The 19,583-nt window shown below is 37.0% G+C and overlaps 1 protein-coding gene across 1 annotated transcript in view; it reads right to left on the bottom strand.

Moving 5' to 3' along the window:
• Nucleotides 1–1,679: 1,679 nt before the first annotated feature.
• Nucleotides 1,680–19,583, bottom strand: part of mal (molybdenum cofactor sulfurase) — a 105,052-nt gene continuing 87,148 nt past the window's right edge. The window contains exons 7-11 of the mRNA XM_083136934.1: nt 17,147–17,483; nt 15,360–15,593; nt 11,540–11,667; nt 9,509–9,613; nt 1,680–2,220 (exon numbers count right to left, since the gene is read on the bottom strand). Coding sequence (XP_082993060.1) covers nt 2,029–2,220; nt 9,509–9,613; nt 11,540–11,667; nt 15,360–15,593; nt 17,147–17,483 — 996 coding nt within the window. The 3' untranslated portion in view covers nt 1,680–2,028. The remainder of the gene's footprint in view (nt 2,221–9,508; nt 9,614–11,539; nt 11,668–15,359; nt 15,594–17,146; nt 17,484–19,583) is intronic.

The raw sequence follows: 19,583 nt of genomic DNA, 5'->3' as shown, positions 1-19,583 counted from the left end.
GCCTGGTCAATAGCCTGAGAGAACCTTTTCGTTAGTCAGATTTATCTGACAAAAAACACATGCATCAATGGATCCTACATATTCGGCGGATCAAATGTCGTTCCACGGCATATGACAAAAAATTCAGGTTGGATAAAAGCACTCCATTGCAATGTTCCTTCAGAATGTCCACATAATGCCATACTACAGTGTTGGACATCTGTCAGATGGTGCCAGATTGGGTGCACCCTTCTGGTCGACAGGTCCGACCCCTTATAAGTCCCATAGACAAGAAAAAAAAAATGTCAATACATTTTAAATGTGACATTTAGAGGTTTATCAAATGTGTCTGCCTCACTGGAAATTTCTCCTCCCCCACCTCCTCACCTTCCATCATTTGTTTCTGGCACCGTAGTTGTGTTCAATGCATAATACAAACATAAAAGTTTACACCAAAGGCTGGCAAGATGATTTCCTGTATAAGTGCAGAGCTTATTACGACTTCTTTAAAATCAAATGTCTGGCAGGCTCATTGCATCACATCGCATCTACAGTTCAACAAAGAAACATTTGTCAATCAAGACAAGATTCCCTGACTTTTTTTTACCTCTCTAATTCCCTGATTATCCAGGTCTGTCGCCACAAAAGGGAAAACAATTCTTAACAACAATGCTGGCGAAAGAGAGACAGCAGCTGCCGATCTTTGTAGAGACCACCGCTACTACATCAAAGCAAATGTTAATATCATCCATTTCAGAGTTTTTTCATTCCCATTTGTAACTCTTTGTTGGTGACTCAAAGACAACATTCACACCTAGAGCCTCTGCCAAAGTTAAAGTACTGCTGATACATTGTACAGACTTTTCAGAAATCCCAAAAGCTTCCACCATCAGTTTTTGTACTTGTGCAAAGTTGATGTTCCTCCTTGCTTCTTCAATGTACAGATTTCTGAAAAACTTGTAAAGGTTTCCAATTATGATTACCTTACTTTATTTTTTAATGTCCGTTCGCCAGGTACGTACACCACCATCACTTCCACCTGCTATTGTACCGCACGTAGGATGCTGCTCCTCAATGTCATTCATAATGAATACAAAACCAAATAATCCGTACACAATACACCAGTGAAGATGCAATCAGCCGCATACGTATAAAGTGCAAAGTGTCGACTGAGCAGCTTAGAAAAAGTGTGGCAACCCTGGAGGAGCAGGGGTGTGGAGGAGGCAAGGGGAAGCTCCAACCTTGACTGGACAGTTTTCATGGCGGGAACTCTAGCGAACTCAGAATTCATGTTGGATGGAGAAAGCTGGAGTAGTTGGTTAGGGCATCATCCTCATAAATTTAATCTGACATTTTGATCGGCTGTTTGAGTCTCTGTCCAGGAAGCAGTCGTCTTATTTTTTTCCCAGTTTTCAATGGATGGCAGTTTTTAATGCATGTATACTAAGATCATCCTATTTTTTTCACTGTCATTTCAAACTGCTTGGGAATATTTTTTGATACATTACATTGGTTACAGTGTGCTGCAATATCAGTTCTCTATTTCTGATGAATAGATACACGTCCCTTATCTTTGCAGCCATTTGATTTTGCAAGATCACCATTGTAATAAGAGACTAGAATTATTAAACATTATATCAATTGTATTTGTGGTCAATGGTCATTTCAAAAGATCAGTTCTAGACTTAAATATACAGTTTTATTGGAAAACTTTGTAATTGGCTAGTGAACAATATATATATTACAACATCTTGTAACTAGTACATAGATAGAGATTTAACTTTTAGAAGATAATTCATTTTTACAGCTTAAAGAAACTTCTAGCTGTCCAAGTAACTTCATGAAATTATGTTTCAGCATAGTTACAAGACAAGTAAAACAAATGCTTAATTTTTTTACTTAGGATCTTGCAAAGTGAGGGTGTACAGCAAACAATGTAACAATATAAATATATAAATTCAAAAATATAAGTGAAAATATGAAAATGTGTTGTGATTAGTCCCAAGGATACTAAATTAGTGTGTGTCCTATATGTTTCTATAAAAACAATCATAATGTGACAGAAATTTGGTCACCAACAGAAATCTTCATTTCTCCTGAAGCTGATTCGTGAGACAAATAGATTCCAAATCTCATTTTCCCTTTAAATGTTGCAGCTATCGTTAACAATGGTTCCTTTGTTCTTTCTCCTGTTGACTGATTGATGCACACAATTTGACATCTAGTGCATGGACCATCAACCTGTGGAAAAATTATTTATAATATTATCTTTATTTCTCTGAATGAATAGTGTCGATGGTTCTACATTAGCATGCAATGTTAATTGAAAACTAAACTTATTTTACCACTACATTTCGAGAGAGCACTTCTTCAAGTCTTTTGTAAGTTTGAACCCCTCCACCACCGGCAAAAGAAATTTGTTCACCTCAAGACAAGAGAATGTAATGTTAGAATAAGTTTAGTTTAAAGCACTATCTATTGTATTTTATATTATATTATGCCTATAATTTTATAGATGTATTCTCAGCGGCATGCATTCAGGGTACGCAAGGTACGCAATGCGTACCCACAACACAGTAAGAATAAATCAACATTTTTTTAGTCTTCCCCGAACATGAAAATTCAACAATTATCGCTCCGAAAGCGCTTAGACTGCAAGACATTCCTATTTCCGTGCGAACACGCTGCTGTCTGTCTTGTGTAGCCTAGCCTGGCCTTCCTGAAGTCAGTCCCGAATGATCCTGATTGCGACTTCGGCCCTGTGAGCACCCACCCGATCCATGTTTCTGCCGATTTCTGCAAGCAGACGCTGTTTCTTCTGCTTGGTACCCTAGAAATTCGGAAGGTAACCCCATTGGCTCAGATCAGCCCAGACCACATGTTTCGGTCTGCCTGCACTCCCCCCTCCCCCCTGTTCTGAGCATCGAGGGTACCAAAGATTTTGACAGCGTTTGCAGTGTTGGCAGCAGTCAACATATATTTTTTTGTGGAATGTTTAGTTTACTAGCATTTAGCAGTTATCCGTAGATAGATCACTGTGTTGGGTTGCAATAAAAAATTATTGTTGATGCAGGAATCAGAGAGGACGGCAAGAGTATGTAGTGGTGGAAGATGATATTTAATATATGCATAAACTATCAGTTATAAAATATTTATATAATGTTAAGTCACACTAGCACGTTCTTTTTTCGGATAGGGAGGCAAGGACCAGAATGGACTGACCGACTGAGGATTGTGTCTTGCGTGAACCCCTTTTTGGCATCGTCACTGTGTCTAGCAGAAAATATGTGAACAATTTGCAAGTTTTGCACAATTTCAGAGTACGAGAGTATCTGTTTATCTCCTTTCGGAATCAACATTTTATTTGAGTCCCATAGCATGGATGTTGACTGTTTACCCGACGATATGAATGAATGATAAAAAACAAAACTAAAATAATAATAATAATAATAAAACACAATGGGATTCGAATGAGCCCCCTCCCTCCCTCTCTCCAGACATTGCAAAGTGATGTAATTGGATGTTATATTCTGCCTAACATAATTTAGTTTAGCTTTTGAAGTGTTTTGGGATGTATGCTGACGTATTTTCCACGTGTGCTTAATTATCTCCCTTCTACAAAATACTTTGTCGACTGGCAACTCCGATCCATTCGTCGGGACAAGAACGCGCGGTTTTCGGGGATAGCGGACACTTTTTAACTTTGGGAGGTTGATTTTTGCTTTCTTCTGTTGTGTGAAATTTGCAGTGAGCATTTCGTTCATATTACTTGCACTACAGGATCTCTATTGATTGTCGGTGCAGTGAAGTGATATAATAAGGGGGACCGGGAGTTATTGATGACATTCTGGAGAAGGGAGTTTCGGCATTTACGAAAAAAGTGTAAACAAACCAAAATGGCAGATCCGTTCCTGATTTGGAAGACTTGTTTCACACAGGAGTTGTAAAGGATGGTAAGCAGAATATTAGGCATTTTCAGAAAAAAAATCTTTCTACAGAGTGGTTGACTGAGTAGAAGAACAGTGAAACTTTATTGTTGGTCTTGCTCGTTGGTTTCCTCTGAGAAAAGTATTGTGAAATAGTAGGATACTGAGATTTATCAAATTTATCCAATGCAATTTGAAAGCACGGAAAATGATTATGCCATTTCCTTCCCGTTCAATGTTCATCGCACTGCATGAAGGAAATAATCGAAGTTGAATTGTTGGACTCTACGTAGCTACTATCAGAATATATTTGCGAATAAAAAAATATCATGCATATATGATGGGCCGGGGGAAGGGGGAGTTCTGGAGCACATAACCCATTTCGGTTGGCCCATGTTGCGTGCCCTAGTCTAAATGTCACCGCACGCCACTGTGTATTCTAATTGTACATGTACAATGTGACAATTCCAAACTTTTGTAAAGTTGAATGGATGCTAATAAATCAATCAATCAGTCAATGGATAATGTCCAATTAACATTGCATGCTAAAATTATCTTCCTCTTAAAGTAGTCTATTTGTATTAGTAGTCTATTTGTATTAGTAGTCTATTGTGAATTTGATTTCGTAGGTGCCTAAGGAAATGTGGAAAGCCATTTGTTAAAGTTGGGGGTGGTCGACAACTTTGGAGGGAGGGAGGAGTGGTTAAGGCAAAGTTCCCATGTGACCACAACTTTAAAAAATCATAACTGTTTGCCATGTAAGTGTCTTGTTTTTTAAACCCTTCCTATATTATTTTAAACCCAAGTAAATTATTCTTGCAAAAAGTTTCCTATCTAGCTTTGTTTTCAAGTTACAAGGAAAAAATCACTTTTAATGGGAATTATATGCAGAATGCCCCACATAAAACTACACGCTGTGTCCCATAATTTTACGGACTGATATTATAGAGCATTTGCATATTGCATGATTTGGAAAAAACATCCCTTCTCCAATTTCCCTGATGTTTTCTCTCTCTTGCTGGTAAATTTGAACATTGGGGAAAAATCCTCTTAAAAGTTTCAATAACACAAGCGAGACCAACACTAGGTCACTATGTCGAAAATGACCAAAAAAGTCAAAGGATTCAACATTGCCAATACCTGTTTAGGGCTGTGGACGAGGATTCCAATTTCCGAAAAACTATCGTGACCGGTGATGAAATGTTGTGTTTCGAACATGAGTCTTTAACGAAGTGCCAGAGTTTGGTATGGAAGAGCCAAGGGTCAATAGAACCCAAGAAAGTTCGCCTGCAGAAGTCCCGTAGATACCAAGATGATGCTAATCACGTTCTTCGGCTCGATGGGTATCATTCTTAGAGAATTTGTTCCCAATGGACAGACGGTCATAGGGGAGTTCTATCTTAAGATTTTGAAGCATCTGTGGGCACGAATTCGATGGGTATGTCCACAATACCGACAACAGGGCTCATGGTCCCTTTTGATTGACAATGCACCAAGCCACCAGTCTATGGTTGTCCATCAGTTTTTGGACTCCAAGGGGATTGTTGTTCTTAATCATCCCCCCTATTCTCCTGGCCTGTCTCTTCCTGACTACTTCCTTTTCCTAAAACTGAAATTTCAGCTGAAAGAGACCCAGTGCAATGATGTTGCAGACATTCAAAGAGCTTCGCCCGAGTATCTCAATACTATTCCCGTCAAAGGCTTCCAGAAGTGTTTTGACAGGCTGTATGTGCATTGCATTCAGTGTATTGAAGTACAAGGAATGTATTTTGAATAATATACACCCCAGAGTGTCATTGCGTGTGCGGTTCCTGTTTTCTCGTCCTAGTCCGGAATATTTTTTTGGGACACACTGTGTAGTGCACCTGTACTAAATAATGCATACCGGTTTTGAGTGGGGCATACTGTAGATAGAAAATATCATATATGTTGCATATACCATTATATGTATAATCAGAAGATCCAGGGGGAGGGGGAGTAGCCCCCTGAGATATCTGGGAAGAATTAATGCAATTCAATTTTTTTAAATTATAGCATCAAAACATAGATAAGAGGTGCCATGAAAGACAGCAGTTTAAGTGCCTATGTAAATTATCCTAGTGCTGGGGGATGCTTTATGAGAATTTTCTTAACTAAAGAAAAACATTACTCCAAGTTTCCCCCCACTTTAAGCACTGCTGCCCATGGAGAAAAAATCCTGTGGGTGGTCTTGAAGATAGAAGTGTATATATTTTAAAATTTCATCAAAAGTAATGGACACTCACCAATGAAAATGTAATCTGAACAACAATTTTTAATGAAGTTACAAAATTATCACTTGCTACAGAACTCAAAAATGTAAACTTCCCACACATTATTGGTAAGTGGGGGGAGAAGCACTGGTAAGTGACAGGAGTCAAACTTACTAACTTGTGACCAGTGGCAGCGATTATTGTGGGAAAGGTGTGACCAGTGGCAGTGATTAGTGGGGGCAAGGGGGCACTTATCTACCAAGAGAAAGGAAACTTTTCTTGCCACCTCCTGTTTTGCACCCAATCGCTGCCATTGCTTATGACTTCTTCATCATAGAGAGCACATTTCTTTAATTTATAGTTTCATGAAGATGTAATAATATTACAAATGTAACATTATTGACCACTTTCATTTTTGCATGAAAATAAATGTGAGGGTTCATTAAAAAATAATGCAACATGCCCATTAAGTAAAGATCACTTAGATCTGTATTTAGAAGGTCACAGTGGGAATCAGTACAAAGAAGTTGATCAAAGGCTGTCTGGAATAGTTTTGGGACCTATATTCTTCTGCATCTTCAAGGTTTCAAAACTTTTCTCCTATCTATTACACCATGTCATGGAAGCACATACAGGATGTGGAGGTAGGACTGCATACATTCTCGATCTCAGGCATGGTGGGATGATGTGTTCAGCTCCAGGTTCCATCCACCTTTACTTCCCAGGGTTGACTCCAAGTATTGATTGATAACTTGCTGAGCAACTTATGTAGAGACATTGCCAAAATATTCCCTCCCAATACCTCAGTGGCTCTTCATCAAGGTACATACTAAATGTACTATTCATACCTTTTATGAATAGAAAAGTCATACTTGTTTGATGCTAGTAATCGAGTTGCCTTGGTAGTTAAGTTTTTTGACTCCACTGCCAAAGATTTTGAGTTCAAATACCTACGTGAATATCAGTGTTTAATTGTTTGTTCTTTCATATTTTCTTGCCATTATTATTCATCTAAGTTCCATACCATGGCCATGCGGTCTAAGTCATCATGCTTTGGGCTCCTGGAGGGGGGGGGGGAGGGGGCATAACAATTTTTCTCCTGAGGTTGTGGTCTGTGTATGTGACTGGTGGCGACCCACCATCTTGAGGCAATTGGGGAGCTATGAATGAGTAGAGTAAACCAGTCATGGAAACCTACAACGCATCACCCTGTAACTGGTTAGATTATCTGTTACCTCGGCAGGTGGGAGTCAGGCCGGAAGTTGGTTGCACCATGGGCTATTATTATTATTCATCCAAATTATCATGATAAATCTAAATTGGTAGATACAGTGTTGCATCCAACCACTTTCTCCTGGGGGAATGTCATAGGCATCACATTAAAATACAAAAAAAAAACTACTAATATTATTAAATTACCTCTTTTCTCTGATATGTAATTAAATTAAATAAAGTGCAAATTTTGATAAGACTGCACAAGCAGCAAGCTGGTGACTGACTAACCATTACTACAAGAAGTAAAAATCCTATTGTTGTAATATAAGCTTCTATTGTTGTAATGAAGCTTACTTACACCAGCCCTGCACTCTGTGTCCATTGTTGAGTTTCAATAACTGACAATAATTTAATTTGTTCATTATTTTGACTTTCAATTACAAAGAGGACTGAATCAATGGTTATCATTATGAAAAAGCCAGAAAAAGTGTGTTCCACATTATATTATAGTAAATGAAAGGAACCCAAAGTGAACATGGTTTCCAAATTTCTTAGCAACTGACCAAATGCTCTATCAGGTTATTATTGATAGTTTCATGGGGGCTTTTCCATTTCCGAATTCCCCCTCCCCAGCCCACTCCCTGAATTCGACACTGGGTAGATAGAGTAGGTTAAATAGGCAAATGCATTGTGCTTAAACTGGTTGTCTGGTAGCAACAGACAGTCATCCGAGTTGGCATAGAAGTCTCAGGAGCACTTATTCCCACACTTTAATATATCCTGAAGTTTTTCCTGTGACCAAGTTGTCCGGGTAAAGTGAATCTTATCACTGCTTTTTAAGGTTTACATATCAGTTGTGATCCACAGCCCACATACTTATTATTATTTTTTTTTGTCAGAGGTTGTCCACAAATTTAAGTGCAAACAGTATTCTTGCAAGGGGTCAGAAAAGCATTAATAGAAAATCGTCAAGAGGCAGGTAATTCCTTGCATACATGACCACAAAGAGCCAGCCCAAAATCTATGCACGAGGATGATTATTAAAAAAGTGATCACATTATCATAACTGTCTCCTTATATTGTTCTGGCCGAGTATAGCACATGTCAAATTTCTGGCAATTTTCTCATGACGTCAGCGGAATTGTTTCTTCGTATATCAATGAGGGGCCACCCTAATACCTGTACTATGTTCCCATAGAGGATCTCTTAGCTTTTGAAACAAGTCGTAGACACAAGGATTCATGTCTTAGCTATAGAGAGGAGCTCTAGCACTTTTAAATTCCACCCCTGATCAGTTGTCCTACTGAATTTGCAACATGGCACCTTGAGTTGTGGTGCAGCAAAATTGGATATATTGCCAGAGTTTCAGTCGTTTTCAACAAATAACTGATTGAAGGTGATTCTCCAGAAAGTTACTGTAATAGCATCGTTGCCTGGCCACGGTAACTCCCTTCGTCACAGTGCAACAAAGGTTAATTACCTCGTAGTTTCAGGCAACAAGAAGCATCACCTTAATGTTGTTGGGTGCTTGTTGGAACTTTTACAGTCTTGGCAAATGAATATGGCAAACCACTGTTGGATATGAAAGTGCCTCATCATTACTGTGATACTTAACAGCACTTCTTCCACTTTCAATTTGAATTTTCATGAATGCAATTTATTTGTTTTCATGAGAACATTGTTTTAGATCACACTGCTAAATAAGGCTACACACAAACAGTGGACATATTGTTGAATAATCACTTTTTTTTAAATGATCCTCGTAAAATGGCTACTTTTTTTCTGTAAAAATTTCATTGTAGAAATTAGCAATAAATTTCAGAGAAGTCGGGGCACAGACGCAGAAAACTTGCTTCTATAGCTATTAGCCCTTTTTACTACCATAACTACTTTTACTCGTGAAATTTCAAAAATACAGAAAAAAAAACCTCCTCCTCAGGATGAGTCTTGCTTATATAAAATTCAGGACCACAATTACAGCACTTAAAAGTAATTCTAAAAGTTAATGGTGAATAAAATTATGATAAATAAATGACCTTGTGAAAAGTCCTGTCTTAGGCTTCATTCCACCAAAATGAGAAAACTTTAATCACAATTTATGATACTGTTTAATTCAATTATTGAGTAAAAATTCATTAGTACTTAGTACGAACTTGCCTTAAAAATGTTGCTTCCAATACGAAGTTTCTTCCATTCATTTTCTGAAAACAATTGAGCACCACTCACAACCAAGTTACTTCGGAATCTATCTATCAATTCATCCTGGAATAATATATAACATGGGCTGCTTTAGTACAAACAATATTCAATATTTACATTCTTAAAAAGTTAAATACATAGTAACAGATAAGCCCTTTCATACAAACATATAGGGATCCTAGAGTAATGTTATATTATATAGAATTGAGATTGAATACTATAATTTTTCTGCCTGTATCAATATGAAATTTGCTGACGAAAATAACCAATATTCTAATGATCCGAAAGAAAAAAAAATGTGTTCTCTAAAGAACCAGAATGGTTCATTCGCATCCTTAATTAATGTATGTAAGCATGTGACTGCAATGGTTTCTGTTTTAGAAAAAGAAATTGCACATTTGGGCCTTTATGAAACTAATGCATGTGCAGTGGCAGATCCAGAAGTTACAGTTTGGAGGGGCGAATTTCAGTTGAATATCTCACCTCACCGAGAATCAATGATAACCTTCACTATATATACAATATTTGTTTCTGCTAGCAGGAACCAACTATGTTCTAGAGATGAGCATTTTCCTTTCAATTGGTCCAGGGCTGGAATAGATTGTTTTTGTTGTATGTTGTTATCATAATTACTCCCATTATCACAGTAAACTGTGCAATCAGATAAGAGGAGTAAAGCAAAAAAATAAAGAAACCAAACCCCATTCTCTGCAGTGGTCTCTGGTTCGATGAACTTTTTAGGCATCTTGCAGAGTAGTTTGGATCTGACTACACTATCATGAGCAAAAAAGTGGGCTTAAATCAAACTTCAAAAAATATGTTTTAGCCTGTTACAATTGGGGATTAAAGACAGAACAGTTGTCTTGAAAAATATTAGGCATAATAATATGTCCAAAAACCTGGCAGTTGGGAGGGGTGATCACCCCTATCGCCCTCCCCGTGGATCCGCGTCTGTACATGTGATACCTTTATAAATCATAAAATTAACAAAATCATACAATTTTGCACTAAATATCAGATTTGTACATTATTGGCAATTTTACAGATAAGCCATACACAAATATGTGTCGCCAATGACATTAATCTGTTCAATTCCTCCTATGAAATAATAAATTATGACAGTAACAGTTGTGTCATACTTGCAGAGAAATCATTCACTAAAATGACACAGCTAGTTTTAGATCTGACAAGAATTGAAAATCCCTATCAAATTCAACTATTTTATGAAGGATTAAGTGTAGGGTGTTCTGGAAACGGTACTGCAATTGTCTGTTGCATTCATTCAAGCCATACTGAATCAATTAAATAAAATATTACAAGTGTAATTGCATATTTGACATTTGTAAAGATTCTAAACACTGATGATCCAACATGTATATCATTTCTGTAATGTAGACCTACCCGATGGCACAGTGGTAGCATCGTTGCCTTATAATCAAGGGGTTCCGGATTCGAATCCTGGAATGGGCTTGGATGTTTGTGAGTGTCCATTCATCAATTTCATCATGTCATCACTCATTCCCATCTTCACAAATTAGCCAAAAGTGGCACAAGAAGCGAAGCAAAATAAAGCAAATCAATCAATCCATCAGCAATATGGAAGAATGTTTTATTTACGATATTATCTACAATATTAATTTTATCATATAAAATATCACTTTTAATAGGATGATTCATGCCATTCATGATATTAACAAGTTAATAAAGTATATTTTTCAACACCAGGGACATACATTCTTTTTGTCATACAACAAACATCTTTGCGCTAGTTTTCTACACAGAAAATTACTTGAACTTTGAATATGTATTTAGCATGGAGGAGTATGTTCATAGCCATAATTTTATATCATATTTACATAAAATAGATGCGTTCTTCATGTTAACGATTAAAATTGATTTGTTGAAAGGGTCATGGTGAAACTATGATTTGCTTCCCAAAAACACAGGAACTTTTTCTTGTCTTTGTCGAATTCTAGGTGGATTGCTTACCTTTCCACAAGAGTCTCCTTCAGGTCCTTGACGCTCTCTAACTTTGTCAGCCAACCATTGGATGCTGTTCACATTTATCATTAGGAACTGGGCTTGATTTGCCAATGAAAGTTCATTTAGTTTCTTTTCTGAAAAAAATATAAATAAATTAACTATTTGTCATGTGTGAATCATAACACAGAAAAAGTTTTGTAATATAGGTAAATCGAAAAGTCAACAAAATAAAAATGAACAGTCTATAGTGGACTTGTTGAATATTTTTCTTGAAATTTCAAAATAATACTAATTAAAGCTGTGCCACTCAGCAAAGGTGTATGAGAAAATATTAGAGAAAAGAATAAGGGAAGTAACAGAGGTGAACATGAGAGAGGAACAGTATGGATTTAGAAGAGGCAGATCAACAGTAGACAAGCCCGTAGCCAGGCAGGGGCTAGGGGGGGCTGGCCGCCAGCCCCTCCTGGCACTGCCATCAGCCCCCGTTGACATTAGGTAAACTATTTTGCATAATTTGTTTGCAGTGAAGAGTGAACATGTAGACAGCTCACAACTTTAAGCATATTCCACTAAATATGAACAGCATCTATTACATTCGCTCATTTTGTTTATGAACAGAAGTAGCTGCAAGTATTTAGAATATTCTCTAGACTTCAGAAAGTTCTTTCATAGGGGAGCTTCTTTATCTGCACCTTCACTGTCCCTGTTGTGACCTCCCGTTTAGACAGAAATCTGTGACTTTGATGTCATCATGTAAATTCGGCATCTGCATCAAAGATCACCAGCTACCAAGTTTTGCGAACGAAGAATAATTTCATTGCTTCGGCTGGCGGTGGAATATACTGTAGGCACTGTGATTGAATAATGTGCATTTCTTGTGGGTAGTGATTGCTGCTACAACTTTTTCAAGCCTTCCCATTGGCTGGAAGCTTTTTGGAGTGGTAAATTATCTGTGGTGGTTAGGTTGGGCTAGTTGGGTTTGGTTCTCTTAAAAGAAGAAGAAGATGACGAAAATGGTTGTAGAAGCAATTCCGACCTTTTTGTGTGTGATATAAATATATGAATAATGTAAAGCAGCGGTTGTCAAACTTATTTTTCATTGTACCCTTTAGTCTCGTAACTAAACGTTTAATGTACCCCCACCATAAGTTTTCTCCGAATAGTGGGTTTTGGGGAATTTTTTTGGCTGCTTGATTGGTGGGGCTTTTCTTATATGTTGGTGGCGACTTTCTGCAATACAGCAAAATGGCATTATGGCTGTATGTGGAAAGATGGAAAACAAATAAACATTAGTCCTATGTTTATTATTTACTGGGTGTTCCCACTATTACAATCTTCATGATTGGTTAGAAAAATAAAATTGTGAAACACATGTATGCTATGAGGAATATATAAAACTAAATTTTCATTTATTTTTTCCAGAGCTATTGAAAAAAGAAAAAAACAAACCTAAGTTTGTAAAAAAAAAACTGTCCAGCATACTTTTGCAGTTTTTATTGAAAGTCCTCAAAGTTTCTAGTGAGAAGGATGTGCCTGCAGCCTGACAGTTCCTTAATGTGTGGTTTTGCACTTGAAACTTTCTTTGAATCATGAGATTTGGCTACAATTTTACTCTATTTCAGTACTTGTTTTTTAGGTATGCCATGTATGAAAAATTGCTCTCACACAAGTATGTAATTGTGTAGGTATTCTCGATATTTCTCTTCCCAGCTGATCGAGTACCCCCTTCAAGTCATTCATGCACCCCTGGGGGTACGCGTAGCACAGTTTGAGAACCACTGATCTAAATTAGTATGAAGTGTGTAAGGGATGATTTCAGTATCAGTCAATTAACACTTCAAGACATGTTTTAAAAGATGTAGAAAAATGTAGTATTTGTATGATATTTATAAATTCTATATATAACCTAATGACCCCCCCCCAACACACACATATTTTACCTTAAATTATAACTTATTTTTTAAAAAAATAGACTTGGTTTACAAAAACCCCCTGATAACCCAAGAGCCCCCCCCTGGAGATCAATTCTAGCTACGGGCCTGACAGTAGACCTGATATTCACCATTAGCCAAATGCAGGAAAGGCACTACGAGTATGGGAATTATTTGATTATGGCATTCCTAGATATAGAAAAGGCATACGATAGCATGGATAGAACAAAGATTTGGAAGGCTCTAAGAGAGAAAGGAGTCAAGGAAGAGATAGAGTGCAGAGTGCAGAGCACATACAAGGCCAACCAGAGCTGTGTGAAGACACCAGTGGGAAGAACGAAGCGGTTTAGTATAGGTAATGGACTAAAACAGGGAAGTGCTCTTTCCCCACTGCTCTTCATAATTACAATGGATGCAATTCACAAAGAGGTGGGGAAGAAGATAGGAGAGGAGATGAAGGCCCTGTTGTTTCCTGATGACTTAGTAATATGGGGGAACAGGGAAGAAGAAGTACAGAGACAGCTTGATAGTTCGAATGAGGAAATCAGAAGAGCAGGAATGAAATTCAATGCAGAAAAGAGTGAGGTGCTAATAACAGCAAGAAACAGAGCCAGAAATGAACCAAGAATAAAGACACTGAAGAGTTGAGGGTAGTGGAGAGCTTGAAATATCTAGGAAGGTTGATCAGCATGCTCTGCCCCTGACACACTTTCAGTTCTTGGAGGGAAATTTTTTTTCATGTGCTCCAATAGTCTATCTTAGTAACACCCACCAAGTTTCTTTTATCTCATCTTTTTTTTTTTTTTTTTTTTTTACATATGACTGAAGAGTGAGAGGTGTAAGCATTCCAACAAAGATGGAGAGAATGGTTATTCGCGCAATCATCAAATATTTGCTGAAAAAATAAAACTCACCAACGAACATTTATAATGACATAAGGAGACAGTAGGAGAGTCTGTCCCCTCATATGACATGGTTAAAAAATCTCAAAATATACCAGGTGGTTATAATTAAAGTGACGGTGTTCAGAGTGCTACAGCATGGGCTGTAATGAGAGTAGCAGTCTGAAACTTCGTAGATATGCTAATGAAGCAATGCGCTCGCGAATTATGCAAAAAAAAAAAAAAAAAAAAATAGTTCCAATTCTCGCCACCAGGGTAAAAAACGGCGCTGTAAGCAGTCAAAACGTGGAATTTTCCGTAACTCTGACGTCAAAGTCGGTGAAATTACCTAACCATTGTGTGAGCTCCCTGGTTGTTGTTGGTGACGCTTGTTGCTTTTTCCTTTAGTAATGTTCATGTAATTCGAATAGTGAAATTGTAGCGATATTTTATTACAAAGAGTATTGTTTTCTGCGATTTATAGTGTTTTTCCTGTAACTATACCAAGTTTTGACTGCTTACAGCGCCATTTTTCACCCTGGTGGCGAGAATTGGAACTTTTTTTTTTTGCATAATTCGCGAGCGCATTGCTTCATTAGCATATCTACGAAGTTTCAGACTCCTACTCTCATTACAGCCCGTGCTGTACCACTCTGAACACCGTCACTTTAATTATAACCACCTGGTACCTGTGTGGGAAAAGTTTTAGCAGCGATTCTGAAGTGATGGATACTGTAAAAATTTGGTTTCAGGAGCAGTCTGAAGATTTTTCGTGCCAGAATTGAAGCCCTAGAGCACCAATCGATAAAGTGAATTGAAGTTGCAGGGGACTATGTTGACAAATAAGAGTAGTTAAATGGCCCTCTGTCAAAGACTTCTAGGTCAGGGGTAGAGCATGCTGATCAACCCTCATAGCACACTTGTGCAATACATCAAATTAGAATTATTAGAAAATAGTAAACAAAGAACATAAATATTACAGAAGTTAAATAGACAAAAATGAACTAAATCTACCTGATTGGGCTTCTTGGTTCCTTGGTTTTGCAACACGGTAATCCTGTTGCCATTGATGGATCAACCTCAAACCTTCTTTATTTAAAGCTTGTGACAACCAGCCAGCAACTTCATCGCCACAGTCCCAGCCAAGGATTCTATCACCGCAAACTTTGCTTTGACAAAGAAAGTTAACAGAGTTTGGATCTGAAGATTCTTCACTCTCTCTCAGTGGAACCCATATTGACTGCAACCCTGTGAAGAAAGTAATGGTGATTGAATCAAATTTAACTAATGGATTTTTCTCAAGTATTTACACAACTGTTATGAAAAGCTATGTCACTAACTAAGATGCTTGCCTAATTTAACATGCTGTAAAATATTACCTTTAAGGCATTCCAACTGTAAAAATATGACATGATGCAAATGTACAGATTGAAGGCAAAGTGTTGCAAAATTCAATTGATAAAGAAGAAAACACCTGATCACATAACAATCAGTTTTACACGTAATGATGTAGCACCAGTGCAAGTAAGATACTTGTGTGTTACACAATATGTTGTTGTTTTTTCTGTCCCTTTTATGCACAGAGTCCATGCTAAATTTAATGAGCGAGCAGAAAGCTGTTTGGCCTTCATAACAGTGTTAACCCCTCAACATTATGTGTCTGAGGTAATCATGTATCATGCTCATGCAATGCTTTTATAATCAACATAAATTACTGTGACTGAAAATGAAATGATGTGTGAAATATTTAGGTTGTCTCATTTTTCAGTGGGAGGTGCATACCCTTTGATTTCCTCTTGATATGTTGAAAGAATGAAGTGTAAGTAAAATGTCCAATAACCTACATATAATACATCACGTTAAGTGAACATACCCAAGTACACAATTGTGTACCAATTGTGTACTAATATTCCATTAAAAACAACACTAAAGGCAGGAAAAGATGGCAAAATGAGGACAGACTACTAAATGAAAGTATCCGTAACCCAATCCTTTGGAAAATCCTGGGCACGACACTGGTTCCTTACCACTTACTGCATAACTAATAAATAATAAAAACACTAAGTTGCTGACCAAGGCAGTATATTAAGATAAAAAACACTTAACGGGTAACGTTTCAACCCTGTATCAGGGTCTTTCTCAGACGAAGAACTAAACTAAAATTAACTACCCATTAAGTGTTTTTTATCTTAATAAACTGCCTTGGTCAGCAACTTAGTGTTTTTAAAATGGAAGCAAGGCTTAATTATATTATAATAAATAATAATAACCCATGGCTCAACAGTCTTTGAGGGCCAATGCCTACATACGAACTGCCAGCCTCACTCAGACATGCCTCAGCAGAGGTGGTAAATCATACAACCAATTACAGAGTGACATGTGGTCAGTATGATAAAACCCCAGTCGTCATTGTAGGTTTCCATGACTGGATTACGCTACTCATTCATAGCTCCCCAATTTCATCAAAGTGGTCGGTGCCCACCAGACGCATACAATAACCGAACTATATGGAGAAACGTTGTCACACTTTCTCCCAGGAGACTCAAACCTGCATGCAACCCATAGTCCAAGCCTCAAACATGATGCACAACCAAGGTGCAGGACATATCTACTATTATACTTGTTTCTAATTAAAGTCGCATAATTATGAAATAACACATGTGAACTCAATGTGAAAGAACTAATATTACAAAGAAATTCAAGTATAAATGAATAAAATTATTTACATAATATCTTAATATAAATGGATGTCTGGCATTAGCTCATCTAGCAGTTGAACACTACATAAATAATATTCTTACCAGGAAAAGATAACCATAGTTTCTTCTCTTCCAGGTCAATGGTGGGTTTTATCATGCACAGATGAGTATCTTGTTTCTGTGTAACACAAACGCCAGATGGTGTTACAATCATCCATTCTCTGTCATAAAGAAGGCCACGAGATCCAAGCACCCATTCGTGGGCTGAAAATGCTCCACATGATTTGATTGGATACAAAAATATATGATTCAATGTTATATCACCTTCATTGGTGTCAGTGCTGGTAATTTGTTTTGATATAGGCTCTTGTATGGTTGGAAGCACTTTCTTCTCACAGTCTTTAGTTTGTGTTTCATGTTTAATAATACTATTATCATCCTGAAAGAAGAAATGTTAACATTACACTGTACTTCTATAATAGCATAAATGCTACTAACAGCACTTGCAAATGAACACAGGTGTACACAATACTCATACCAAAAGTGCTATGTGTGTGTGTGTGTGTGTGTTTGACTTGATTCAATTTTATTGTAAAGGAAAATTCAAACAGGACTATTTTAAACCAAGGAAACTTCTAACGTAGTGCATATGTATTTCCTGTATATTTGGTATTAGAAATGGATTTATTCCTACAACTTTCCAATGTCGCAATCAACTAATGCTCTAAAAACAAAACATAAAAAATTATGAACTTATAAACATGTTTTGCCAGCATTATACATATTAGGGAAGGGACAGATTAATCAGAACACCCATGCCCCTCCCAACTGCTAGTTTGTTCGATATAGGGTCAATCCATATGAAGTCATACAACATGGTTGCTTGATCATTTTTAAAAAAAGTTTATTTTTTTGTGTGGTGTGAGCCTCATATGTTGACAGTTCAGAACCACTGTTATTTTATTTTTACTATCACCGATTTGAAGATGGCGGGCATTTTTTTTATCATGGCACACGTCATTTTCTCCATTCGTAAGCACCAGCGGCAACTTTTTTATCTCAGCTCTGGTAAGTCCTACGACAATGAGACAAAATCTGTGATGTTAAGCACATTATAGGCTACAATTATATTTCTGTCTAATTTTCTAAATATTATTCCTTCATAATAAATTTTAAGGTCAAAATTGTGTATTTTAATCGCTCAAAATGACATTTTTGGACTTTTTTTTTTAGGGGGAAGGCAGTTTGTTTGACACATGAATTTTTTTGTGTACCAATAGTGTGTGCCAAAATTATTTGAAGCTTGAAACTTCAATACTTTTTTTTCTACAGGGTCATAGACATGTACTTTTTGTTAAAAAAAAATCCAAGTTCAGGGTTAAATATCTCTGGTGGGCAGTTGTTTAAAAATCTGAAATTTGTACACAATACAGTACTCCATGATAAGTAACTTCAGTAATAATTTTGAGTTTGAGATTCAATTGGTTTAAAAGATACAAAACTTGTGAAAAATTCAATATTTTGCATTAAATATGGTATGCCTAATTTTATTTCTTATTAACATTTTGTGTTAAAATTTTGCAAACTGTAATTTGGAATGTCAATGGACAACATTACAATCCTGAAATTGATTTACAATAAAGTATATATACGAGAACGTGCTGAAAAGTAAAGTTTTCTGTGATTCTATTTTCTTTGTTACCTTGTAAATGCATTTTGGATTTTGAGCAACCATACATTACACTTATAAGACTTTCCCGCTTCTCCATTGAAGGTTTCAAACTTCTATCACCAGGGGGTGCTGAACTATTGCGAGGAAAATGGCAGTATGTAACCATACAATGTTGGTGAAGTGCCTGACGTAGCGTGCAATGATCGAGTTTCTAACAGCAGAAAATGTGCTAAAATTGACATTCATCTGAGACTGAAGACATTTTATGGGGATGAATGTGTACACATGAGTACTGTGCGATCTTGGGCTTTTCATGCTCGTAACAAAATACCCAACTGAACACCATTCAGATTACCTCCATCAGTTGCAGTTCGCGGCCTTCCACTCCATTCTCTCACATACGGTGATAATTCTTCAGCTTGGGTTTTCTTTATGAGCATGAAAAGCCCAAGTTCGCACAGTACTCATGTCTATGCATTCATCCCCATAAAATGCCTTGAGTCTCAGATGAATGTCAATTTGTAGAACATTTTCTGCAGTTAGAAACTCGAGCACTGCACGCTACTTCAGGCGCTTCATCAACATTGTATGGTTACATGCTGCCATTTTCCTCACAATAGTTCAGCACCCCCTGGGGATAGAAGTTTGAAACCTTCAATGGAGAAGCGAGAAAGTCTTATAAGTGCAGTGTATGGTTGCTCAAAATCCAAAATGCGTTTACAAGGTAACAAAGAAAATAGAATCATAGAAAGCTTTACTTTTCAGCATGTTCTCGTATATATACTTTATTGTAGATCCATTTCAGGATTGTAATGTTGTTCATTGACATTCCAAATTAATACCATATTAAATGCAAAATATTGAATT

This window comes from Lepisma saccharinum, chromosome 15 (genome assembly GCF_977018435.1).
Source record: "Lepisma saccharinum chromosome 15, izLepSacc3.1, whole genome shotgun sequence".
NCBI classification, from domain to species: domain Eukaryota; kingdom Metazoa; phylum Arthropoda; class Insecta; order Zygentoma; family Lepismatidae; genus Lepisma; species Lepisma saccharinum.
Note: the sequence above shows the minus strand (reverse complement) of the source record. Positions and strands in the feature narration are given on the sequence as shown.